The 27,011-nt window shown below is 38.0% G+C and overlaps 1 protein-coding gene across 1 annotated transcript; it reads right to left on the bottom strand.

Moving 5' to 3' along the window:
- Positions 1-933: 933 nt before the first annotated feature.
- Positions 934-27,011, bottom strand: dhdds (dehydrodolichyl diphosphate synthase). The gene is made up of 14 exons (XM_057835151.1): positions 26,969-27,011; positions 26,584-26,666; positions 22,542-22,658; positions 22,334-22,476; positions 21,767-21,883; positions 12,944-13,045; positions 8,456-8,570; positions 8,257-8,364; positions 6,678-7,700; positions 5,516-5,533; positions 5,400-5,426; positions 1,715-1,762; positions 1,579-1,632; positions 934-1,508 (listed from the first exon to the last, which is right to left on the bottom strand). The coding sequence occupies exons 2-9, from the start codon at positions 26,644-26,646 to the stop codon at positions 7,458-7,460; spliced, it is 1,008 nt and encodes a 335-aa protein (XP_057691134.1). The 5' UTR covers positions 26,647-26,666; positions 26,969-27,011; the 3' UTR covers positions 934-1,508; positions 1,579-1,632; positions 1,715-1,762; positions 5,400-5,426; positions 5,516-5,533; positions 6,678-7,457.

Here is a 27,011-nt window from a genome sequence, read left to right as displayed (position 1 = left end):
TATTGTATTCTTATTGTTGCCACGATAAAGTGGAGAAAGCCATCAACGACTCGTCTCCTTTCCCTCCCATTCGGGGCTATTACAATACATTTTTAAAAAACGTTTTTATATTATTATTTTCTATACACGAGAGGTGCCTGATCTGCCCAAATAAGTCCCGGAACACAGGGAGGCCGAAATCAAGAGGTGCCGGAGCTTGTTCCGGCAGGATCTGGCACATATTAACCCCTGCTTTCAGGTCCTCGTTGGGAAAAACAACCCCCAAATGTATTAGTATATTTAATTTCATACAAAATAATATGTAATGCATAGATTCAGCTGAAAATTTGAGTAGAGCACTTCTAATGTTGCCAGGGTAGAATTCTTGTTTTGATGGAAAACATGTTTAAACCTTTACAGCTGTATAAACTTTCTCGACAAAAGTTATTTACCCGAAATTTACATGAACTGTTAATAAAAAAATTAAAAAAAACACATTAGAAAAGTACATTCCAATAGCAGGTAAGGACGTCACCTGAGATCTAAACCCTCGACTTCTTAGGAATTGTTCACTTCTTGGTCAAGTCCTCCACAATGTCTATGCGTTCCTATAATACAAGTGTAAGGATATTTTGACTCCCTTCCCCCAAACAACTCTGCTGTTCGAGGAAAAGGTGTTATCTGCCACGTGGGGTCAACTATACCTATATAGACAGACATGTTTTATGACTTCATATTTTCACCACCAGAGCAGTAAAGTGTACAATAAAAGGTGAAAAGTCTTCAGTCAACGTGTATCGTTTCCACGAGAGTACATTGCAGACTTGCCATATTTGACCTAGTTTTTAACCATATGTGATCAACGAAGTGCTCCACCTGGTGGTCATGACAGGAATTTAATTAAATATGGTACAACAGTGCCATCTGTGGGCGAGTTTGACAAAGGACAAACAATTTACTTTTTAAAAATGTTTATTTCAGTAACATTTAGGTTAACCATTGGAGTCATCAACATAGCTTAACAGTAAGTTTCTTCATCGGGTGATTTGAATTCATATGATATGTGGTTCTTCGGTAAGCTGGCAGTTTTTTTGTTGTTTTTTTAAACACTGTAGAGTGTTTCAAAAACATTTGGTAAGCTGTGACTCAAAACACTTTTTAATAGCTGCCTTATGTTTGAAAAACAAAAACAAACTTAGACACGAGGCAAAGGATCTACTCTTCAGCATTAAAAAAAAAAAGACAAACAGGAGAAAGACGGCAAGCTACAGGGTACGGACGGCACGGGTGTAGATATTCCAAAATAGATAAGAGTGAGCGTTGTGAGAACACCATGTGTTACATCAAGTGCAAGGCATACTAATAAATGACATTTGTAATATAAAACTTGGTAAAAAATACTTATTTCAAACTGTACAATCACCAAGTACACAGGAGGGGTAGGGAGGGGGGCAAGGGTGGGGGCTTCAGAGAGAGATCGTCGGCTTCAACTCATTTTACTTGGCCTCTGCGGCGTCCGCCTTGGGCTCCTGCGAAGTAGAAAAAAAGCATTATTTAATTTAAAAAAATTGCTACGTACTAAAGTGAATTCCTCAATACCTCAGCCTTGGCGTTGCCATTCTCTGCCTTGGACTTCTTAGCTTTGGGCGCTTTCTATTACACAAAAAGTATTCATTAGTAACTCAGTAAATGTTTAAGACTCAAGCAATCACGATATTGGTGGTGAGATGTATACCTTTGCGGCAGCTTTCTTCTTGGATTCGACCGCAGGGGGTTTGGGTTTCTGTTGGGTGATGGAAAACTTCATTTTTATTACTGGTGCACGATAGGTCTGATAATAGGAATTATGACGTCATCCCGATAAGTAACATTTTTAATAGGACCGATAATATGTCCTGTGCTGGCTTTACAGTTTACACACTAGTATGGGAAATCAGTTGACCATTTGCGGGGCATTGCTGCCACCTGCTGGTCAGAATAATTCACTACATCTATTTTTTGTTTCAGTAGTTTGGTTAATTCACTTACACATTGCGGTGGCAAGCTGTAGCATTGACAATCGTGAATGCTATCGGTTATGCTTCTGCCTCTGAAATATAAGTCTAAGTATTTTTATGTTTACTATAACATATGGATGTGCAATATATGTTTACTTCTGTGGTGAAGGGTCATATGTACAAAACTTCATAAATTGCTGTTATAGAAGCCAGCCAATGCTTTAGTAGCTCAAGCTAATGTGCTATGCTATACATATAAGAGTTGTGTATATAACTGTATTGTGCAGTTTGTTGTATATTGAGTATTGAATAGGTGTATTTTTCTGTTGTACTTTCACAATATTAAGACGAGTGCCCTCCCATAAAAGCAAGAAAAGACCAAGCCTTGTGGTTTATGGAAATGCATTCATTCTTAGCTGGCTGTCGGGCAGTGCAGAAGTGAAACGCACTGTTTTGTTCATGTCATTATGAAAAATCTGGTGAGATCAAAGGCAAATCTGTTAAATCCACCACTAGTTTTTTTTTAACCTCCAAGTGTTTAAAAACTCAGGTTATACATTTTAAAAATTATATATTTATTATGTTATCGATATCGGCTTTGAGGAGTAGGAAGTTATCGGTATCAGTTTTAAAAAAATGGATATCGTGCACCCCTAATTTTGATTAGCCATTTTTAATATACAGTATAGCAAAAATGAACATGCAGTAATAAATTTAGTTTACAAGCCGAATTGTGTATTTGGTAAACATTCAGCCTGAAATATAATAATATACAAGTAGACCCCGGTTTACGAACGAGTTCAGTTTATGGGCTGACAATGTAATCCGGATGTCCGCGTAAATCGGATATAACCCTTTAAATACCTCTAAACACCCTCTACATAAAAAGAAACTATCCAGAAACATGTAGTATACGTCATTGTACTATCCTCGCCAAGACGTTGGAGCTAAGTCCTAGCTAGACAGCGAGCTAAGCTCCGGATTGATGATGTCAGAGGTCTGTGTTGTTTGCTGACTTTATTCAGCTGCTCATGACATCAACACTCGCAGAATGGAACTAAAATAAAATGAAATTAAATCAGTCTTTTCGCCAATGACGGCAATTCAAATTTGTGTTTACAAGTAGAGATGTCCCTTGATCGGCATCCCGATTACATCATTTTCAAAGTATCGGAATCAGCAAAAAAATATCGGCCATGCCTTTTTAAAAAAAATATATATTTTTTAATTAAATCGTTTTCTAATTGTATTTAACGTCACAGACATAATATGTTACACTCATCCAGAGTCTTTAGTTTAGGCTTAAGGTAGGGTTATCAACTTTATCCCAACAACGGTGGCAATTAATTTTTTAAAAAATGTGTCACAAAAATATTTAACGCAATTAATGCATGCGCTGCATAACCCTCTCACTCATTGTCGCGCTCAATCTGTAATGACGCCATTTTACCTATTTAGAGAGATAAAAGGCAGCGCAAAATGAGTAGAGTGAAATTTGGCAGCCTTTGCAGCCATTTATGAATAGGCTAAAGCCTTGCAATCCCTCTCCCTATAATTAGAAATATCATGGGAAGCAATGTGGGGAAGCAAGGTGGCAATTGATCATTGTCTTAACACCTTAAGTTATTTCCCAACGCAGAGAAGATATAGAAATTGGTAGCACTACGCACAGTCATGGTTCCACTTCCCATCATGCATTTGGGATGGCCACAGTATAATTTACTGAAAGCTCAACAAATACACTAGATGGCAATATTTAGTCACAATATACAAAGTCAAGTCTTTCTATCCGTGGATCCCTCTCACAGAAAGAATGTTAATGATGTAAATGCCATCTTGAGGATTTATTGTCATAATAAACAAATACAGTACTTATGTACTGTATGTTGAATGTGTATATTCGTCCGAGTTTTATTCATTTTTTTCTTAATGCATTGCCAAAATGTATATGATCGGGAAAAATTATCGGGAATGATTGGAACTGAATAGGGTGCAAAAAAAGGCAATCGGATCGGAAAATATCGGGATTGGCCGATACTCAAACTAAAACGATCGGGATCTGATCGGGAGCAAAAAAAACATGATCAGAACAATCCTATTTACAAGTAGCTGCTGATACAGCAATACCAAACGAGTAGCATGTATCAGTTAGTGTCCGCACATCATCAAAAACAATAATCACGTAAACGCGCCCCAAGTATTCCAACAATTGAAAACGCACAATAAAATAAACAATACAAATAGGGTTATATACAGCCCTCGCCTCTGGATGTTTCACAAGCTACAAATATGTGTGCAGGCTGTCATCTCTCTCACTCGGCTGCGCTCTTCCTCATGTGTGCATGCGTGGGGTGGGCGCATGTGTTCTTGCGCTCGCGAGTACTACCTGCTCTATGCTTCCTCCGCCAAACCCGGGAGTACCTGTATATAAATTCTATTTTAAAGCGGATGAAAATATTTGGTTTATTTATTACTCAAAAATATCTTTTCAAGGTTAAAGAATGATGGTTAATTTCCCTCCCTTTCTCATATTCAGGACAAAATTTTTTCTCGAAAAATTGGTGTATCTCAGAACGACCCAGTTCACGCATAACTGTCAGACGATATTCATAATTGCAGAACAGTCATTAAAAAAATCCTGTTTCAGCAAGCAATTCTTGCTGCTTAGGGATCTTTTTTATAAAATTAATACTTTTAATTAATTAATGGCTGCTTTATTGTTTGTTATTTCGGGCACTTTGTTGATTCGGTACTTCCCTTTTATGTCATGTCGTTCCACGAGACATCACTTTTTCTTACACACAAGGATTATTGTTCACAAATAATAAAGACATTCAATATTTGCCCCGAAAAATAACTATTTGACACCTAAATTAAGAAATATGCCTTTTTTTTTTTTTTTTTACAGTGGTTTCGTAAAACTCTTGAATTATAAGAATATAACATTTAGTAATATGTTGAGTTTGGCCATTAACGGCGCTTTGTTTTGGTTGGGTGATGGTCTAACTAGAGTTGGCAAACCACAATGTTGAAAGAGCCAGCTATATAGATATATATTAAGTTTAAAAATTGGTCATTCATTGCAGGTGTGCACTCCAATGTGCCTTTTAGTGTGAAAAATACGGTGAATGTTTATTTTCCCTGCAGTGCATTCAATAGAGAATGACACCACGTGACTCCTCTGTTGTACTATGCTGCCTCATATTTGACTTCATGACAATATTAATGAATTACAATATTGTTTGTCATGTTTGTCCTCCTACAGAAACCACATTAAAAATATTCCCCTCCCCCATCTTTTCACATTTTCAAACATTTTTGAAAAAGCTCCAGGGAGCCACTAGGGCAGCGCAAAAGAGCCACATGCAGCTCTAGAGCTGCGGGCTGCTGACCCTCGGTCGAACACAAATGACAGCAACGCACCAATGCCAGGCGTGGGGAACATCTTCTCTGTGAAGAGAAAGAATACAAAAATATAACCTCAAAGTATCAATTTTGTATTTAGAAAAATATCAGAAGTCAGTGAAAATGTAACAAACCTCAATGGTTCCACTTGTCTGGATAATGGAAAGAAGAGGGAAAAAAATATTATTTAAAAAGTTATCCAAACATTTTGTCCAACTGATGATTGCCAGAGTTAAATTATGGTCAGATCAATTAGAAGCACACATTTGTTGTGTCGATGGAAATAGACTTTTGTCTGTTGTGTTTTAGTCTAAACCACACGTGACCTTCCCGCTCTTATTTGAATTTAAATCAGTAAGGGGCGGGGGAGTGAGCGCGAGCAGTTGCCTTGACAACGCTTTGGCGCCATGACAGTTCTCTTTGTCCCCCGCCCCCTCCCATTTTTTGCACGTAGGCGCGACAAAACGGGCCAACGACGAAAGGTAACTGATGAAATTACTGCCTTAGTAATGATCCAAATACCACTTTTTAGGCAATTTGGCTAAAACACTGAGCATTACGTACAAAAGAACGAGGAAAATGGCGTTTTAAAAACAACCACCCCCCCCCCCCCCAATTCCCGGAAGTGACCACTGTCGTATGAAAGCGCCCAATGGCTGCCCCAGAAGCGCGACATCAACAACAATACGTCATTTGAATAGAAAACACGACCACTTTACATATATTTTTTATTAAATTGCGGAATGTGAATGGTGCAATTAAAACAACAGCAACAAAAGCAAATTAACGGGGCGTCAGGTTAATTAAAATTAAAAAAAAAAAAAAAAAAAAAGACGTCACATCACCTCCCCTCCCCCACCGCGGTCCTCGCGCTCAAATTATACATTTGATTGACAGGCAACTGTCAGCCGTGCATGAACGTAGATAAACGAACGTATTCATGTGCAATTTGGCGCGAAAATACCGCTTAAATGGGATCATTTTCTATCTGAATGCTTAAAAAGGACAAAAATAATAAACGACGTACGACGTTAATTTTTACGAACGACGTTAATTGTTAAATTACCTACCAAGCTACCATTATTTTTTAAAGCATGGCACGTAATAACAAAAATAACATGCATATTTTCATCGGGCTCCAGGCTTTTTGCAGTGTGCGCGCCAGTGCTGGCTGTCATGGCGGTGACGTTTCCACACACGAAGGACGACAACCTTACTTGACCCTCACTCCCAAAAAAATAGAACAACACCTGCAACTTCAAAGCTGGCAAAAATAATAATAATATTACAGCTTACCTTCGCTTTAGCCATATTGTCGCCTATAAAATGTGGGAAAAAATGAGTGAAAAGGTTTTTTTTTCTCTTCCTCACAAGTGGGTCACTGTGCTGTGCAGACAGGAGAGCTGCTTAAAATGGCGCATGTATATCTCAGAGCAATGTTTTTCTAGTTTATACCATGAAATATAAGAGCCGAACCAGTTTGAACCAGTTGGACATGGCGCCGGTTGTCATTGGACGAAACTGTGTCACGTGGCCACGGGGCTTCGCCCCCTTTTGGTCAGACATGAGGTGGGAGTATAGGAGGGTCTTGTTGTAATTGGAGATCAGTGCCTCAAGAGGACGCTAAACGACAAAATTGGATTTTTTTGGTATGATATGGGATTGCAGGGGTCAGAGATTATATAAAGCATAGAATGTTTAAAATTAAAAAGGGATCGTAAATAATAGATGGATAATTAATTTATTAGCCACCACTGTAAGGGGAACAATCAATAATCACTTTATTATTTTTGATTAAACTGGTCAAAATCTAGTGTCATCAACTTGATTTAACAGGTTATAATGTCACAGTGGTCACTCCACAGATCACAGCATGCACGTCAGACACTTAACACCTTTAACTAAATTTTGACCAGACACATATAAGCGCTTGAATTTATAATTTTTCTTTAAATCTACATTTATAAATATGCCAGTAACTCTAGAACCCCATAGGGGTTGTCGTTTAATCTCTTCGTGACCACTGTAGTTGCTGAGCAGCAGATTGTTGGAAGAGTGGTTGTCCACACGGAGGCGCTAATAAGCCGACATGCCGTCGTGCAAATCGGTATAGAAAGAGTCCCGCTTTTGCGTGAGCGCCTCCAGAAAGTTGCGCACTCGCTCTTGGCGTTGGGCGGCGTAACTCGACACTGCTTCCTGTCGACGACTGGCATCGGCGGGTCTGCCGTTGCCATGGCGCTGTAGGTGCTGGGCGGCACGGGCGCGGTCTGCCTCCATCTGCTGCAGTGCTTGATGTTCTCTATGGACGTCCCGCGCATTCTGGAATGGAAGAAATTTGGTTAAAGTCATGGACCGTTAACAATGGGTGGTGAAAAGGATTTGAAAAGGAGACCAAAGTATGCTACGACGAGGTTGCTATGCTAGCACCGACACAAGGCTAGCCGTTTTCAGAGATCACTCAGGATTTTATTACCTTAGAATGCTCAGATCAATGTGTGGCTTCATTACAGAAGAACAAGTTAAGGCTAGCAATAAGTGTTTGACAGATTTTAAACGAAACAGATATTGTGCTACAATGAATCTGCTACACTACGATTTTATAAGGATTCAAGCTTCAAGCTACGAAATCAATAGAAAGTGGATTTTACATGTTCTTCTTGGTAATTGTCGTGACCAGTTTTTAAAGTCAAGTGCTTCTGTAATTTCAGACTGGCTGTGAACACACCAGTCAAGATTTGTGACAATGTTCGGCTGCCTTGACTCTGTATGAATAAGGACAACTCCGTGCAATGATGAATTTCAGGTCAGGTCAGTCAGGTGTGCGCTATAGTCTGGAGTTTAATGTACATCAATACAACAAGGAGCAAAACCATACCTGAATGGATTTGTGGTTGACTTGATACTGGAGAATTGCTTCACACAAGTTCCAAAAGGAATACTCAGGCCACAGAACCGACTGGAATACTAAACACGTATGGGACGTCTGTGTAGGAAGAGATAATTGCTTTTAATTATAATAAAAATGAATAAAAACCAAACAAATATACAAAAAATAAAAACATTGTCGTCTTCACCTGCCAGAGTAAGAAATCACTGAGGCGCACTTCGCCTGAGGTCCGGATGAGAAGGTCGGGATTGGGAGAGTTGTTGCTGTACAGACATTCGCTCAGCAACGCCTCCGATACGTCGCTAATCCACGAAAACAAATTACTTTTACAATTTAGCAATCCTGTAATTTGACCAATTTTCTATTGAATTCGTTTTATTCTCAGGATACTGTGACAAGAATTACATCTACTAGTATATTTCCAGGATTTATTCTTGTAAAATTCAGAACTTTTGATTTTCTTGTAAAATTACAACTTCGTGCTTTTAATACTCAGTGTTGTTACTAACATTAGAGTACAACAGCGTTTCTAAAGGCATTATTTTTTTCAGTAGTTAGCAATGTAATTAATTACTTTTCCTATCTTTGCAAAGCAGTTACCGTGACTAAGAATGTGAAGAAGCGCTTTACTACAATTTGGGGAGGATTCAAGGTAATTATTATATTTTTCGTACCATGCATCTGTTTTGAAATGATGTGAAAATAATCAATGGGAGAATTTAGCCACCACAGCATTGGCATTATACCTAGCAATATTTACGTAAAATAACTGCCAACTACCCATTTTTTGCTTTAAACCAAAAATTGAGACTGTTTTACGTCCATATCTATAAAGAATTCAGTCATTTAAGCATTTATTCACAAGAATTTTCAACAGAAAAAGCTCTTTGTTTACACATGGCAGGTGCTAATTTTCGTAACCGACTAACCTCATAGTTCGCAATATTTACTCAAAATACAGTGCCCTCCATAATTATTGGCACCCCTGGTTAAGATGTGTTTTTTAGCTTCTAATATTTTTTTAAATTCAAATAATATGGGACCTTAATGGAAAAAAATAAAAATCCAACCTTCAATACAAGTGCATTTATTCAGTGGGGAAAAAAATCCCACATAAAGACATAATTATTTGACATCAAATAATGTGTGTCACAATTATTAGCACCCCTGGTGTTAATACTTTGTACAACCCCCTTTTGCCAACAAAACAAGGTCTGGGGACTGAGATGGCCATGGGAGGAGCTCGATTTTGTCTAAAGCACGCGGTCCCAGTTGAAGCTTGGGACCGTGTGCTTTGGTCAGATGAGACCAAGATTGAGCTTTTTTGCAACAAACACTCTAAGTGGGTCTGGCGTGCCACGAAAGATGCGCATGCTGAAAAGCACCTCATACCCACTGTGAAGTATGGGGGTGGGCCAGTGATGCTGTGGGGCTGTTTCGCTTCCAAAGGCCCTGGGAACCTTGTTAGGGTGCATGGCATCATGAATGCTTTGAAATACCAGGACATTTTAAATCAAAATCTGTTGCCCTCTGCCCGAAAGCTGAAGATGGGCCGTAACTGGGTCTTTCAGCAAGACAATGACCCTAAACATATGGCCAAATCTACACAGAAATGGTTCACCAGACACAAAATCAAGCTCCTCCCATGGCCATCTCAGTCCCCAGACCTTGTTTTGTTGGCAAAAGGGGGTTGTACAAAGTATTAACACCAGGGGTGCTAATAATTGTGACACACATTATTTGATGTCAAATAATTATTTCTTTATGTGGGATTTTTCCCCACTGAATAAATGCACTTGTATTGAAGGTTGGATTTTTCGCTTTTTTTCCCCATTAAGGTCCCATATTGTTTGAATTAAAACAAATATTAGAAGTTAAAAAACACATCTTAACCAGGGGTGCCAATAATTATGGAGGGCACTGTAAATGCTACCTGAACCGTTTTTTTGCTTTTAACCAAGAATCGAGACTGTTTTACTTCCATATCTATAAAGAATTCAGTGATTTAAGCATTTCTTCGCAAGAATTTTTCAACTGAAAAAGTTCTTTGTTTACACAGGGCTAATTTTCCAAACTGACTAGCCTCATTGTTCGCAATATTTATGCAAAATAAATGCTACCTGCACCGTTTTGCTTTTAACCAAGAATCGAGACTGTTTTAGACCCATATCTATAACCAGGGGTGCACATAATTGGTCCACATGCGCGCATGCGTACTGGACGTAGGCAAACGCGCTGGCCCTCAACGGTTTCCATACGCTTTTGCGTACCGATGGCTGACCACTGTGTTTGCGGCGGACACGAGAAAATCAAGAGGCAGGCCACACTGAGTAATTACTTCCGTGTTCCTCCACCCCTGTCAAAAGACACAGACGACAGAGACGTCACAGGAGCTACCGAAAAAAAAAGGACTTTTGCTGAAAAGTGGCTGCAGGAGGTACCATGGCTAGAAGCAAATGATGCTCGCACGGAAATGTGGTACAAAATTTGCCGTAAGAATCCCAATGTCGCTGATAAGAGCAGCGCATTTTATGTAGGGTCAAAGAATTTCAGCCATCCAAACTTTGAAAAGCACGAAAAAACAGAGAGCATGTGGCAATTAAGCAAACTATCGATGTCAGACAGGACCCCACTCGCCCTACGGACAAGTGGCGGAATAAAGTCAATGAAGAAAAGCGCCATGCACTGACAGACGTGTTTTTGCTCGCATTTCACAAAGCTAAACATGCACGTTCATTGAGCTCTTATGAGGAGGACATCCCACTTTTACAAAGGCTTGGAGTTAATGTGGGAGCCGCATAATGCCCTTTATTTTGAATTAGTGCTTTTATGTTTATTTCTTTACATTTCACTTCAAAGTAATGGCAATTTTGTTGTGCCAGTTGATGTTAATCAAGCATTAATTGTTAATATAATTAATTTAAGGTAATTGGCTCTAAGTAAAGCTTGTCATAATTTTATCGCATCAGGCGGGTCGGCTCTCAAGCTCAATGAGGACCAAGTCACATCTCCAGGTCCTCCTCTGAGAACCTGGGCAAAAAAATATGTGCACCCCTGTCTATAACGAATTCAGTGATTTAAGCATTTATTCACCAGAATTTGTAACAGAAAAAGCTCTTTGTTTACACATGGCGGGGGCTAATTTTCGTAACTGACTAGCCTCATCGTTCGCAATATTTACGCAAAATAAATACTAACTGCCCGTTTTTATTTGCTTTTAACCAAGAATGGAGACTGTTTTACATTTATATCTATAAAGAATTCAGGGATCTCAGCATTTATTCACAAGAATTTCAGTGGAAAAAAATCGGTTTTGTTCTAGCAGCACATTCGACATATTTAAGTAAAACAAATACTTGTTACCTGCTCTCTGCATTTGGTGATTTTTGTGCTTTTTGTGTAAAATCTGAGAATTTTATGGCCATTTTAAGTTTTGTTATACTTATATAAAAAATAATCCGGATTTCATAAGGGGACGACTTTGAATTTTTTTATGCCGCTGCTCATGGGGAGTCATATATGGCTAAGGTAGGTAGCCTGGTACACCAGTGGCCACCATTCCCACGGAAACAATTTCCAGGGCGGAGCAAGCCACAGCAAACAGACAGCGGAGTGGACCAATCAGCGACGGGCAGACGTGACGTTAGTAAAATGGCAACCGCAGGACGATGGACTTGCGCGCGGAAGTAAACATACGAAGAGAGCGGAGTTTATTCGACATGGCTAGCGCGAGACCGACTGTTGTCAATGACTCGTGTCGATGTGTTTTTGGTCATTTAAAACTGATTTTACCGTGGATTGGAACATATTCTCGGCTCTGCCGTTCACCATCTGTGCTGCTGAAGAGACGACTTTCGACGCGCAAGAGTGACGTTGCTCGTGAAGAACACGTCACGCAAATAAACGAATCTGATTTGTCGATTGATTTTGTACCTGCTCGAAAAGGCCGTTAATGGGATGGTTTCCAGACTATACTATCAGTGTTTGAAAAATACAGGGAGAATAGTCTGGCAGAGCCAGGCTATAAGGTAGGTGCTTGTTTTGGGTTTGAAAATATTTGAATTTGAAGTTTTTGAAAATAGGGCCCCTATGGATCAGCCCTGAGCTCCGTGTCATGTCAATTATTATGAAGTCTATGGTTTGTGACTTTTTTAATCACGATTTTAATGAAATAAACATTTTTTGAGATATGAAAACTTGAAAAAGGACATTTTTTTCCTCTTTATATAACAAAAAAATTTGACTTTGTCAAATTGTGTCAATACTCAAATGAGAGATGTTTTTTGTTATTGTAATACCGGAAGGTAATTTTGTAAATAACTTTGTAAACTAGTTCCATTTCAGTAGTTCTCTTAGGATTTAAACTTTAGAAATTCCAAATTAGGATCGACACTAAATTAAACTTCATTTTAACAGCTTCCTCTTTCTGACACAATGTTGGTCAAACTTTCATCATGTTTACAAAAAAAAAAAAGGACTGGATGTCATTTTGGGGGGCTAAATCGCAAATTCATTTTTGTAAAATGACCACCACAAATTTCCTAAATTTAATTCTCTTAAAAATACGACTTTTCTTTCTAAATGGAGATAAAATTATGTTCAAATGACTTTTTCCAACTGAAATTGTGATTTTAATCTTACAAAAATAGTACAAAAAATTAAATTAGTTGTTTACCTGGCTTCAATCAGTCCTTGCTCCACCCCCCAGGCCATCTCTCGCACCGCGTTAGTCATTTCATATCGTGACGTGTAGGCGAAACACACATTCAAAAAACACCTGGGGGAAAAACAAAATATTTTTAAAAGAGTCACAATATTGATAAATGAACTTTTAACTCTCCTATGCACGACAAGATGGGTCTCTGAAGTGCATTACCACCCATCAGGTGTGAGCGTAAACAGTAAGTACAAGAGGAAACAACAAAAAGTACAAGAAAGGCTTGAAATTAAATCCACGTGAATTATGTGTCATGTGTTTCTTATATATATTGTCCTGCTGTTTCCTAAAAAACTGTGACTCTTCTTGTAAATGGTGAAATTTCTTTGAAAATGCTGACTTTGGCAATGAAAGGGTGGATTCTACTTCCAAAATGTCTTTTTCTTCTTCCATTATTAAATCATGATTTATTTTCTCCTCTAAAAATTCTGCAATTTCTTGTATATTGTTGACTCAAAAGGTAAACTGTCTTTTTTTCGAGTAAAATTGTGGGGAAAAAGTGACTTTTTTGCCATGAAATTAGTTTTGTTTTCTTGTCAAAGTATGGATATCAAATCAAAATTCTTTTCATGAAAGACTAGTAAATTATCATTAAAATTTGGTCTTCGTTTATGTAATATTCATTCATTTTCTTGGAAGGCAAAATAAAATGGTTTCCGTATTTTCTGGACTATAAATTGTACTTTTTTCATACTTTTTCTGGGCCTGCGACTTATACTCAGGGGCAACTTGTATGTTTTTTTCCCCCACTGTGTCATCCATGATATGTGGGCTATTTTTTTTTAGACTTTAGATATCAAAGTTACTGAAAACGCATTGTTATGTTAACAATTGCCAGTTCTCCATTTTACGTGCTAATACAGTGGGGAGAACAAGTATTTGATACACTGCCGATTTTGCTGGTTTTCCCACTTGCAAGCCATGTAGAGGTCTGTAATTTGTATCATAAGTTCTCTTTAACTGTGAGGGACGGAATCTAATACAAAAATCCAGAAAATCACATTGTATAATTTTTAAATAATAAATTTGTATTTAACTGCATGAAATAAGTATTTGATACATTACCAACTAGTAAATATTTCGGCTCTTAGTTCTTTTTTAAGAACCCTTCTTGTTCTCCACTCATTACCGAAAGTAACTGCATCAGTTTGAACTTGTTACTTGTATAAAAGACACCTGTTCACATGCTCAAACAAACAAACTCCAACCTCTCCACAATGGCCAAGAGCAAAGAGCTGTATAAGGACATCAGGGATGAAATAATAGACCCGCACAAGGCTGGGATGGGCTACAGGAAAATAAGCAAGCAGCTTGGTGAGAAGGTAACAACTGTTGGAGCGATTATTAGAAAATGGAAGAAGTTCAAGTTGACGGTCAATCTGCCTCGTTCTGGGGCTCCATGCAAGATCTCACCTCGTGGGGCATTACTGATCATGAGGAAGGTGAGGGATCAGCCCAGAACTACACGGCAGGACCTGGTCAATGACCTGAAGAGAGCGGGAACCACAGTCTCGAAGAAAACCATCGGAAACACATTACGCCGTCATGGATTAAAATCCAACAGCGCACGTAAGGTCCCGCTGCCAAAGACAGTGTATGTCCAGACACGTCTGAAGTTTGCCACTGACCATCTGGATGATCCAGAGGAGCAATGGGAGAAGGTCATGTGGTCGGATGAGACCAAAATTGAACTTTTTGGTCTAAACTTGGCTCGTCGTGTTTGGAGGAAAAAGAAGGATGAGTACAACCCCAAGAACACCATCCATACCGTGAAACATGGAGGAGGGAACATCATTTTTTGGGGCTGCTTCTCTGCCAAGGGTACAGGACGACTGCACCGTATTGAGGGGAGGATGAATGGGGCTACGTATCGCCAGATCCTGGCTGACAACCTCCTTCCTTCAGTGAGAGCCCTGGGTGGGGGCTGGGTCTTCCAGCATGACAACGATCCAAAGCACACAGCCAAGGCAACTAAAGAGTGGCTCCGTAAGAATCATCTTAAGGTCCTGGAGAGGCCTAGCCAGTTACCAGATCTGAACCCGATAGAAAATCTATGGAGGGAGCTGAAAGTCCGTGTTGCCCGGCAGCAGCCCCGAAACCTGAAGGCTCTGGAGAAGATCTGCATGGAGGAGTGGGCCAAAATCCCTGCTGCAGTGTGTGCAAACCTTGTCAAGGACTACAGGAAACATTTGGTATCCGTAATACCAAACAAAGGTTTCTGTACCAAATATTAAGTTGGATTTTTGTGATGTATCAAATACTTATTTCATGCAATTAAATGCAAATTTATTATTTAAAAATCATACAACATGATTTTCTGTTTTTTTGTATTAGATTCCGTCCCTCACAGTTGAAGAGAACTCATGATACGAATTACAGACCTCTACATGCTTTGCAAGTGGGAAAACCAGCAAAATCGGCAGTGTATCAAATACTTGTTCTCTCCACTGTATTAGCACGTAAAATGGAGAACTGGCAATTGTTAACATAACAATGCGTTTTCAGTAAAAATTGTTCCTTTACACGCTTTATTTTGAAAAGCGCATCAGTTCTCCTACTGAAGGTTTGCGTCTGGAGTACGTCGGCACAGAGATTGAAATGGGGAGAAAAATCCATAGAAAGGCATTTGAAGTTAATGAATTTACCTCTGGCTTATACTGTAAAAACCTTAATATTGACATTGACCTAAGTTCTTTATGGCATGTCTTTGACCCGAATTGTCGCCTCCTAGCATAGCATTTGCTCGGCGCTGACATCACTTGTTGTAATTTCAGATGAGGATTTCGAAGTACAGTATTTTGGAAACACAAAAGTTCCTGAATACGAGGGTCCGCTAACAAAATGACCATTATTGTTATGGTGATCTAGACCGTCACGTTTCTAAATATTGAATTAGCGTCTGAAGCTAATTAAATATGTCAGAACGTGAGGCGCACGCTCCCCGGTTCCGAACGTATTAGCTCTCACGTTCTGAGGAGTAGAAATAACCAAATGGTAATGGCAAGCGGTGTATTTTAATGTTTGTATAAAGTTTTCAAATGAGGCAAGATCACAGCTGGAGACGCAGATCAGGAAAGCGCACTGTTCAGCGTAGGAGAACTCAATGAAGCAAAATGGCAAACAATCTAGCTGGGACCCAACATGGACAGAAATGGCAAAGTTCAAGACATGGCTGTACCACACAAATCAAGGTGAGTGTTAAGAATCCTGCACCTATTATATTGATTAAACATAAATTCATAATTGTATTATTTTACCTTAAATTCTGGTGTTGAAAAAGGTTAACTGTCTATAAACTATAGACATTATTATTATTGTCTATAACCTGGCATATTCCTTATACAAAAAATTACGAGACAGATGGCTTATTTACATAGAAAGAAGTATTTTTCATCTAATTGAAACATATCATTATATGAATTTGCACTAACAATCAGAAAAGTAACTCCAACAAAGACTTCAGTTTGAACTGAAGTCGGATTGACTAATATAAATTACACATATTTGATTTAAATCCAAATGGGTAAAACATCAAATGTGTTTCAGATAGGGCTGTCAAACGATTAAAATTTTTAATCGAGTTAATCACAGCTTTAAAATTAATTAATCGTAATTAATCGCAATTTAAACCATCTCTATGCCATATTTTTCTGTAAATTATTGTTGGAATGGAAAGATAAGACACAAGACAGATATACTACAACAATACAACATACTGTACATAAGTGCTGTATTTGTTTATTATAACAATAAATCCACAAATGGCATTATTAACATTCTTTCTGTTTAAGTGATCCACGGATAGTAAGACTTGTAGTTCATAAAAGATAAATGTTATAGTTACAAGTTATAGTAGTTTTATATTTAAACCCCTCTTCATATTTTCGTTTTAATAAAATTTGTACAATTTTCAATCAAAAGTAGAGTTAATATAATAATAATAAGAGTAAAAATAACAATAATAAGAACTGAGTGACCAAACTCTGAGTAATGCCAGTTCACTTTGCGTTGTTGTTTAGCTGTGTGAGAATAGGGCCTCATTACTACAGACTGAAGTGCTTTTCTTTTTGTGAACATTATTTTTTTGGAGAGATAGCAATATTATTTTTGTTGTGCTTTCACTAAATGATACTTCTGTTTGTTGTGAAGGAGTTGCAGAAGCTTATGCCAATAAACGGCGCAGCCCAAAGAACGCCTGTGTCCACTCGCCTTTATAACAAATATATCTCAGCGCATATCTTACCCAAAATACAACAAGAGACACATAATTGCCACTAAAAGAAAGCAAACTTACCGAAATATGTGTGGAGCACAAAGCAACAGCATAAACGTCTCACAACTACTAATTCTCTCACTATTAGAAGGAATAACATTAGTATGGAACGGCGCTGCGCTGCCCCCAAGCGGCCGGTGGCATTCTCTTCACTCTTAATGTCCATAAACGGCGTCATTGAAATCTGTTTGAGGCAATGCGAGAGCGGCTCATTCAGTGCATGCGTTAACTGCGTCAAATATTTTAACATGATTAATTTAAAAAATTAATTAACGCCCGTTAACACGATAATTTTGACAGCCCTAGTTTCAGAATATGGACCAGGTCAGATGCCATGATGTCAAAAATGGCATCACAGACAGATAAATGGGGAGTTCTGCTGATGGCAACTGTCGGCCATTGCGTTGACAGTGCCCATCTCAACAGTGAACTGTGAGAGAGATTTGTCTGCAATGAACAGAGTAAGACATTTAGTCAACTGTACAATGTAAGTTCGAGATGCTTGAGTGTCTTCATTTCCTAGAGCTCATTTTTTTATTATTCCTGTGTCGGTGAAGACAGACTTGAGAAACAGGGGGACCACGCCTCACTAAAAATTGACCATTCATTGCAGATTTCCCTTTTTATTTGTTTATTTTTTAGTCCAGTAACATCAAATGTTCGCAGGCAGGATGCAAACTTTGCAAAGGTTAAGGTTATTAGGAAAAAAAAATAAATGTTGTGAAAAAAATCTTATTTGTCATGAAATTCGCCGCAACACATGATGGGGTTGTCCGACTCTAACGCGGCCCACCACCACCACATCTTCAAAAAAATCCTAGGGAAAACACTGTACTTGTGTCGGAAGTTTGTCCAGTTTTTTTATGTATTCGCTGATGACCAACCCCGTATTTTCAGCAATCCCCTATCACGAATCGCTTGCCATTTGGCAATCTTTATATTGCCTTAACAAAACATTGTACAGGTGGCCGTACTTGTGTACCTCTTCGATGATCATCTCGTCGGCTTGTCCCATTTGTTAATGTAGCGCTAAAACGTTAGTAACTGGCGGCGATTTTGCGCTGAACCGGAGACAACAGTCTGAGTTGACCAATCACAGTCCATTTGTCACAGTCCATAGTCAAATTTGGTGGAGGAGCATGTCAGGCTATGGCGGAGGGTTGTAAATCGGGTCTGCCTTGACAGCGTTTTTTACAGAGCTAAACCAACCAATTCTCTCCGAAAAGGATGTCCTTGGTGCCAAATTCACTGAAAAAAAGATGTGGAAGAACATAAAAATGTTCAGTTACAGAGATAGCTTGAGTGTCGAGGGCTGAAAAAGACGAAAAAAATGAGCCAACCGAAGCATAGCCTTAGCTTTTTTATCGACACCTTTTTCTTAAGCGACTGACAATGACGTTCTCCTGTTTCAACAAGCTATCCTTTACCACCAGCCCTGTCTTTCTTAAATATTATATCCTCTGGTTGTCCTACGTCTCTGACCGTTCTTGGGGGTAATTTATATTGTTTGTTTTGCGTAGCGATCGGAAATGCTACTCAGTGACAGCCAACGAACATTATTGATAACAAATCCTAATTCTATAATTTATTTACATTTCCCCTTCACTAAAGTGTGTTTTTTTAAAACAAAAAATGTAACAGTGGCAGGCAGATATCATTTTAATTCTTTTCAGGTCATTCATTGTCAGACAGAAGCAGCACGGGACAACGTCACGCTAAAAAATAAGTTAAAAATATCAAAATGGCTTACTTCTTTGTCCTCTGAAAGACAACGCCAACCCAACAAAATGTTTACTGCATAAATATTTACTGCCGAGCTGGCGTTAAAAGTCCACGCAAGTTGATTCATTCTTCACATTTTTTCCTCCGAGTTTTTGGTTTCGGGAAGTATGAAGAAAACATCCTTATGTCGTAATGTCTAGCGTCGTTTCTACAAGTTCCAAAAAAGCAATGTGTGATCGACATGTTTGTTTTTGAAAGATTAGCGGAAAAATGTAGTACAATTAACATGGTTTCTATGCGAAGGCGGGTCTATAATGTCCCACTTCTGTTTTACTTCGCTTTACGATGCGATGTCAGGGTCTAAAAATAGCATGCGTGCGGTACGCCATTCAATTGAAACACGCGGGAAAAACACCTAACTTTTAAGTGGAGTGTGCTATCAAGTGTAATGACATTTTTAGGCAAGTAGTAAGACTTTTTTTGTACAAGATTTAGAAGTTTTTTTTTTAATGAAAGCAGTGAATTTGTTGTTTTTCTTTTCTAGTCACATCTGAGAGTCAATTGTTGTTGTTGTTTTCAACAATGTACATCTAAAAGAAAGACATACAGTCTAAAAATGGTTCAATATTAGGTGAAAGTCTTGTTTTGTCATGTATATTTATTAGAGCTGAAACGAATACTCAATCACCTCAAGTAATTTAAAAACTACTTTAAAAAAACTTAAAACTTTAAAAACTGATCCGAGTAATTTTATTCACCACAAGGAATCGATTAATTTTGCCAGCTCTAAGCATCACGTTTTGCCCGGACTCCTTTTGATGCGGGACAACGCGCTGACGTCACGTGCGTAGAAGAACCAATAAAAAAAAAACCTTACTGCAGCCGACAGCCATTACAAACTGCGCCAACGTTGCTAAAAACTACTCCCGCATGTTGCTACGGTGGTAACAGGTAGCGTTTGATGCGTGTCATAGATGTCACATGTACGTAGAACTAGATGCGAAATGACAGACTCGGCGGCGTTAATGAAACAGCCGCCATCTTAAAGCAGTACACTTCTCAGCGCTCATAAATAAGATTAACGTTACTGTCACTCGCTCACGTAACATTATCGTTGCGGAGGGCTAGGTTTCTATTCATTATGACCACTGTCGATGCGTGGCTAGCTCTTACATACAGGCTTTATTTCATCTGTGAAAACAACGCTGTAGAGTGATTAGTAGCGCTGGGAATCTTTGGGCACCTAACGATTCGATTACGATTCAGAGGCTCCGATTCGATTATAAAACGATTATTGATGCACCCCCCTCCTTTTTTAAAATTTTATTTTATTTTTTATGTTTGGTACATTAGTTCCAAAATTGTTCAAAAATACTCTCAGGCTAAACCAAACTACTATTTCAGTATCAAGTTAACATATAAAAGTAAACAAATATACAAAAATAACAATAAATACAAAACTCCAGTCCCCATTCTGTATCAACAGCTTTAAACTACATTCAATTAATTTAATGTTGTGAATCAACCGTTTAAGTTGTTATAATTGCTCCCGTTATTCCATAATTTCCCTTTTGTCTACTTTCGACATGTGAAAGTTTTAAAACTATTTTAAAGATAGATTCAAGTCAATATTTTACCAATTTAGGAGTATTTTAGATAAAAAGTTAATTACGTTCGCTTGGAAGGTTCGCTACAACAGCCTTGCAGGGAAGTGTACTGCTTTAAGATGGCAGCCGTTTACTAACGCCCGCATCTAGCTTTCTGTAGATGTGCTGCTAACGCTACCGAATATATATTGCATCTAGTCCTATATAAATGATATCTACCGTAACATTATGTGGATGTATTTTGTAGCAGCTGTCAACAGCAGTCAGGTATGTTGTGTTTTTTTTATCTCGTGGCATGAGTTGAGCTAGAGCCGTGAGTTGAGCATTGGCATTACCCGAGGGGCCGGGTAATGAGAAGCATGATGTTTAGCTACTCTCACTCCGTTCCTCATTGCGTCCTGAAGACCGCGCGGCACGATGAGTGTGTTTTACTTCCGCTTTCTTTGCCATATTTCAATAATCGGAATTTGGATGTCTGTGAATCGTTCTCCAATCTTCCACGGCAGAATCGCGAATAATCTAAGAATCGGACATTTTGCACACCTCTAGTGATTAGGGTGTAAAATAAAAACTTAATAATGCTAACTGTCAATTTTAGCTCAGTAGTCATTGCTGGATAAAACACCAAGTAACACTGGTGCGTAATGTGCTCCAATACAGCACAGCATTTATTTTGAACACTGCAAAAACTCAAAATCCTATCAGGACTTACAGTTTAGACCAACTTAAAACTTAACTGGAACTTATAGCTTGACACAAGTGGAAATTCAATTGAAACACGTGGGAAAACACCTAACTTTTAAGTGATGTGTGTTACCAAGTGTAATGACGTTTTTAGGTAAGAAATATATATTTTTTTTATAAGCTCTAAAAGTTTTTAGAGTGAAAGCAGTGAATTAGTCTTTTTTTGTCACATTTGAGATGCAATTGTTGGCTGTTTTCAACAATGTACATTGAAAAATAAAGACATTGATTGACTGAAAATGGTTCAATATTGGATGAAATGTTGTTTTCTCATCTATATAATTGCTCTTTACCTAAAAAAATATGTTTTATCAGATTACTCGATTCATCGATAGAATTTTCAGTAGAATACTCGATTACTAAAATAATTCAATAGCTGCAGCCCTAGAATATACAAAAAAAAAAGTCAAACCACTGAGAATGAATACAGCTTACTTGTTGTGAGTTCGCGTGGCGAGCACCGCTTTGGCGATGAGCTGCTGGAGGTCCAGTGGCAGCAGGTTCAAGTCACCCAGCACCCGGATGCAAACGCCGTGTTTTTCCAGATTCTCCCTGTCATTCACAGAAAAAGAACACAACACATGAACTATCCCATTTAGGAAGTACACAAAGCAGTTCCTAATAGTCAGTAAAGGGAAGAAAAAAAAACTGCATCACATGCTGCATGCTCATCTGTAAACTATTGCATTTCCTCATCCTCAACCACAATGAGAGATTATGAGCATTAAGATATGGCTCAATGAGAGCGAAGCTTTTCTTTTAATAGGCACTTTAATACAGTGAAGCTCTGTTCAACACCAACAAAATAAAGTACTTGAAGCAAACATACAGTCTCTTTGTTAAATTAACCATGAATGAATTAACCTTTAATTAAAAAGTTTCACCTCTCCCACGCGCTTTTAACACACTTACACTTATTAAAACACACTTTTTAAAAACTTCCTTAGCGCCTCTCTGTTTTAAGAAATGTAAGACTCTTATAAAATGGTTCCGGAAACCCACCGTTCCTCCAAAAGTTTTTCAAATTTCTGCTTGGCCAGTTCCATGAGGCCGTCCACTTCATCCTTAGTGCGCTTGAAGTTCTCAATGCTGAAAGCGTACACCGTTACTTCGGGGATGTTCAGATGCTTGCACCAACGAAGTGTCTAGTAGACAAAATAAGGGCTGTTCACATGACAATCTTTAAGTGTAAAATGTAAGTTTTGCTAACCTCTGCTAATTTGTTGAAGCCCTGCATGTGACCCTCTTGGCGCTCCATGTTCTTTCTGCGTGCAAAGCGACGGTTGCCGTCCATGATGAAGGCCACGTGTTTAGGCATGGGTCCTGCCTTGGAAGGGAAAGAGTGCATTTTGTGAAGTATTTGTGAAAGCAGGACTGACTGTATTTGGAGGGAAGATGGCAGCCTATATTTAAATGGTTTTTTTTAAATTGTGAAAATGGAACATTTAAAATTGTTACTTTTACTGGAAAAAAAAGTTTTTTAAAAAATAGTTTGTTTTTTTTTAATAGCAACAAAAACGACAAATGGAATTGGGACGCATTGGTTCTGTTTTTTTACTGTTTAAAAAAATATATATTTTCCCACATAAAAAAAAGATTTTTCTTTTATAAATGTTGCGTTTCTTGCAGAAAATGTCATTTTTGTTTTTCTATTATAAATGTTCTGTTTCTTGGAGAAAAATGTGATTTTTTTTCTTTCTTAAAACAGTTGTCCGATATTTTTAGATAGAATTATATTATAGGGAAGAATGATATCTGGTAATATCGACATCGTTTTTTTTTATCGGTTTTCGGACCAATATACATGTCACGTTCAAAGTGAATGTAGAAGCCTCCTCCTTTGTACAAGGGTTGGTCACATCTTAGCACAGAGGTTATGCTTATTGACCATTGGATGTCTCCAAATTAAGATGCTTGGGATTTGTTATCCGGCATGAAAATGGGTCAGGGGTTAAAAAGGTGAGAAGGATGTGGAGGAAAGATGTTCTGGCACACTAGGGCTGTCCCAAACGACTAATTTTCTCCTGATTAGTCAGCCGACTATTTTTACGATTAGTTGATGAATCTAATAATTAAAAAAAAAATTATTTGGCAATTAAATTTTTGTTGACGCTTATCAGTTCACAAAAACATTTTGGAACACTTAAATTCTTTATTAAAGTACAACGTATAAATATAAAATAACAATAATTAATCACAAATAAAACAGGTCAAATGCTGTTAGCATTTACTAGTGCAAAAGAATGGAATGTAAACAGATTCAGAACACTGACTTTGCCTTTCCACCATTATTCAAACAATTCTTAAAAAAATATATAGCAATATTATTATAGTAGCTATACTACCATATATAATAGTATTCTAATAATTATAATAATTATTCATTGCTAATCATATTTTTCATAAAGGGTGTCATTTTAAAGCTATTCTTAGTGTAGAATCTGAATTCTGTAGTATTATAGTATTTACATATTATAGTATTAATTCTGCAGTATGTGGAATTAACTCCGGAAATCGTTATTTATATGACAAACATGACATGCTTTTATTTTGAAATGTTCATCGGAAGTACATTCGCTAAACCGCTAACCGTATGCTTTAAAGTCCACAATAAAGCACTTTTCGTCATTGCTTGTGGTGTCACGAATATATTTTTTATATCTTTTTTTCGTTTGCAAATGCTATTAACCGGCGATTTTTCATGTTTGAAGTGTGTGAAGCAAGTTGCGTTTTGGAGAAGACTGCCAATGTTTTATAGCAGGCTAAAGTACGTTGTCCCTCCCCCCCCATTAATCTCAATGTAGCAATGCTAACGTACAGTGTTTAACATAGATGTGTATCCTTATTTTGTATGTCTGAACTGTAATACTACGGCGTGTTGATGAACAATAAACATCTGCGAAAAGAACTGGAGTCTCATATGTCATCTCAACGCACACACAAATGCATGCACGCACGTACGTGGTGATAAAACGCAGCCGAGAAAATTACCCTTATTTTTATTGACCTTGCGATAAATTGACTCATTGCATATCCCGACAGGCTTAGCACCTTCAATAAAACATGTCGTTAGCGAGTTAGATGGACTTACGACTCCCCCCTAAACATTTTCTCCTTGGATCTACACAATTCACGCAAGTCACCCTTTTTGACTTCAAAACTGCGAATTTAGCCGAAATGTGAGAGATTTTCATGCCTGTGTTATGTGAGCAGACCATTTGCATTCATGTTACAAAAATTAAATGAACAATAAATGATCGAAACATAATGAATTATAAACTCATTACATATAAAATACAAAAATCTGGATCCTTTCAACATCTGACATAAAATATGACTCGTCATTTGTGTTGACATATGACGACATGCTCTAAATACGACAGTGTCGAAATTTCATTGTTTTCACGCAAGACTGATGCTCGGCGGATTTTCTTGTGAGAGAAATCAACATGGGTACCAAGAAGGTTAGTGCAGGTGGTGAAAAAGAAAAAATGTGACGCTTACCCATGAAAATAAGATGGAAATGATAGAAAAAAAAATATGAGCGTAGTATGCGTGACTGGCTCGACAATTTGGCCGGTATATGTCTATGATCTCGATGGTGCTCCTCTGACCTCTGTTCGCCAGTCTTTATAAGTTAAGGTGCCAATTATTATTACTGTAACATCGGCAATGAAATGGCCAGCTTCGTCATGTTTTTAAGCATTTAGTTCGGAACTTGTGCAATACAACAGGGTTACTGTACGCCGTAGTCGACGCCAACAACATGATGAAAAGAGAAAGCAGATACTCTACCGCAGGGGTGTCAAAACTTTTTGCAAAGGGGACCAGATTTGGTGTGGTAAAAATGTGGGGGGCCGACCTTGGCTGACGTCCTTTACGTAGAACAATATATTTAAGCAAATTTTAGCAAGCCATTCTGTGTTTCACATTTGCTTTATTATTTTTTTTTAATTAATAATTTCAACAATCTCGCGTTCTCTTTTGACTCTCGGGCTCTTGTGAAATACTGCTGCTGTGAAATTAAACTAGCTTCAAGTTGCTTCAATTTCTCGCTGCGTATCTTCCCTATAATCTTGTCGTACGTGTCAGTGTGTCTTGTTTGGTATTATCGCCTCACATTGAACTTTTTAAAAACAGCTACCATCTCTTTGCAAATGAGGCAGACCGAGTTGTTGCGTATTTTAGTGAAGAAATAGTCCAATTTCGACCTATCCTTGAAGCGTCGGCCGTCGCAGTCAGCTTTCTTTTTTTTTTTTTTGACTGTCGCCATTTTAGAAAATTGGAAGGGTCACACGGGGTAATGTTGCTTAGAGTGCTGCTGCCTTTTAGTGGGTAAATGAGGAGCAGCATTTAGTGTGTAAGCTACTTCATATGCTGGTAGCAGCACTGCTGACCAAGTTATTAAGTCTGTGTAACGTAATTGATTTTATGACAGAGACTGGGGGCCAGATGAAATTTGACCGCGGGCCGCGTCTGCTCTACCGCATCTATCACACTCTGTCAGTCACACAATGCGTTCAGGGACAGCATGCAAAACACAACCGCCACATTAGAACCCGATTCGTTATATTACTATTATTCCGATTTGTATTTGTAATTATTTGATTTGCTATGTGTAAGTATTTATTAAGGATTTAGCGTAGGTTTTTGGGCTGTGGAAGTAATTAATCGAATTATAATGTATTCTTATGGGAAAATCTCGCTCGACATACGACCTTTTCGACTTACAAAACAGTTCCTAGAAGTAGCACTGTACATTGTCCACGACCGCATGTATCGTTATCGGTTTGATAACGATATCAAATTTTTGGAGTTGGACAATATCGGGATATCGGTTAAAAAAATCATTATCAGACAACTCTACTTTAAAATCATTTCCCTGTAAAATTACCACTTTTTTGAAAAACAAAAATGTATTCTTATAGAAATACATACTTTAACCCCCTGTGAAATTTAATCTAAAAAATGTACTTCATGTCTAGAGCAAAGTACAATTTTATTTGATTTATCTTTTTTTTTTTCTCCCAAAAATTGTCACTTCCCTTACAAAAAAAAAACAAAAAAAAAAACACCGGAAAAAATAATCTGGAAAAAAAATGAACTTCGAAAGCACTGTACAATGATGATGATGCATCATTTAAATAAACTGTATTCTTTACCTATACTTCAGTGCACTTTTAATATTCCAACTGAGCATAATAGTACAGTAGCTTAGTATAATGCCTGATCAGATTTATTTTTAAGGATACCTTGAGGATATTGGCTGAAATCCTCTCGAGCAGGTTTAACTCGCCTTCCTTAATCCATGACATGTCCGGGATATGAAGAGATTCTGGCAAAAAGAAGGGAAAATATTCGTCCAAAACCACAAAAAATAAGCAAACGCAATTGTAGAAGTGGTTCAATCAAGCCCTTGATTTTACTGTAAAACGTCCCCGCGTTGCAATTTCACGAGACATGCACTCATTCAGTCCAGGCTAAAACTGATTAGCGGCTGAAAAAAACACAAATATTCCGAGCAAATGTTGCAAACATGCGTAATAAATGGCATAAATACACAAAAACGCATTCAAGACTGTGTGTAACGATAAAGCAACGAGAATTTGTACACATTTGACGGAACCTCCAACTCACCGCTTTTTATGATGACGACCGCTTCCGCACGGGGTACATGACG

The sequence above is a fragment of the Corythoichthys intestinalis genome, chromosome 4 (genome assembly GCF_030265065.1).
Source record: "Corythoichthys intestinalis isolate RoL2023-P3 chromosome 4, ASM3026506v1, whole genome shotgun sequence".
Classification (NCBI taxonomy): domain Eukaryota; kingdom Metazoa; phylum Chordata; class Actinopteri; order Syngnathiformes; family Syngnathidae; genus Corythoichthys; species Corythoichthys intestinalis.
The sequence above is the reverse complement of the archived record's forward strand: the minus strand, read 5'-3'. Positions and strand labels throughout refer to the sequence as shown.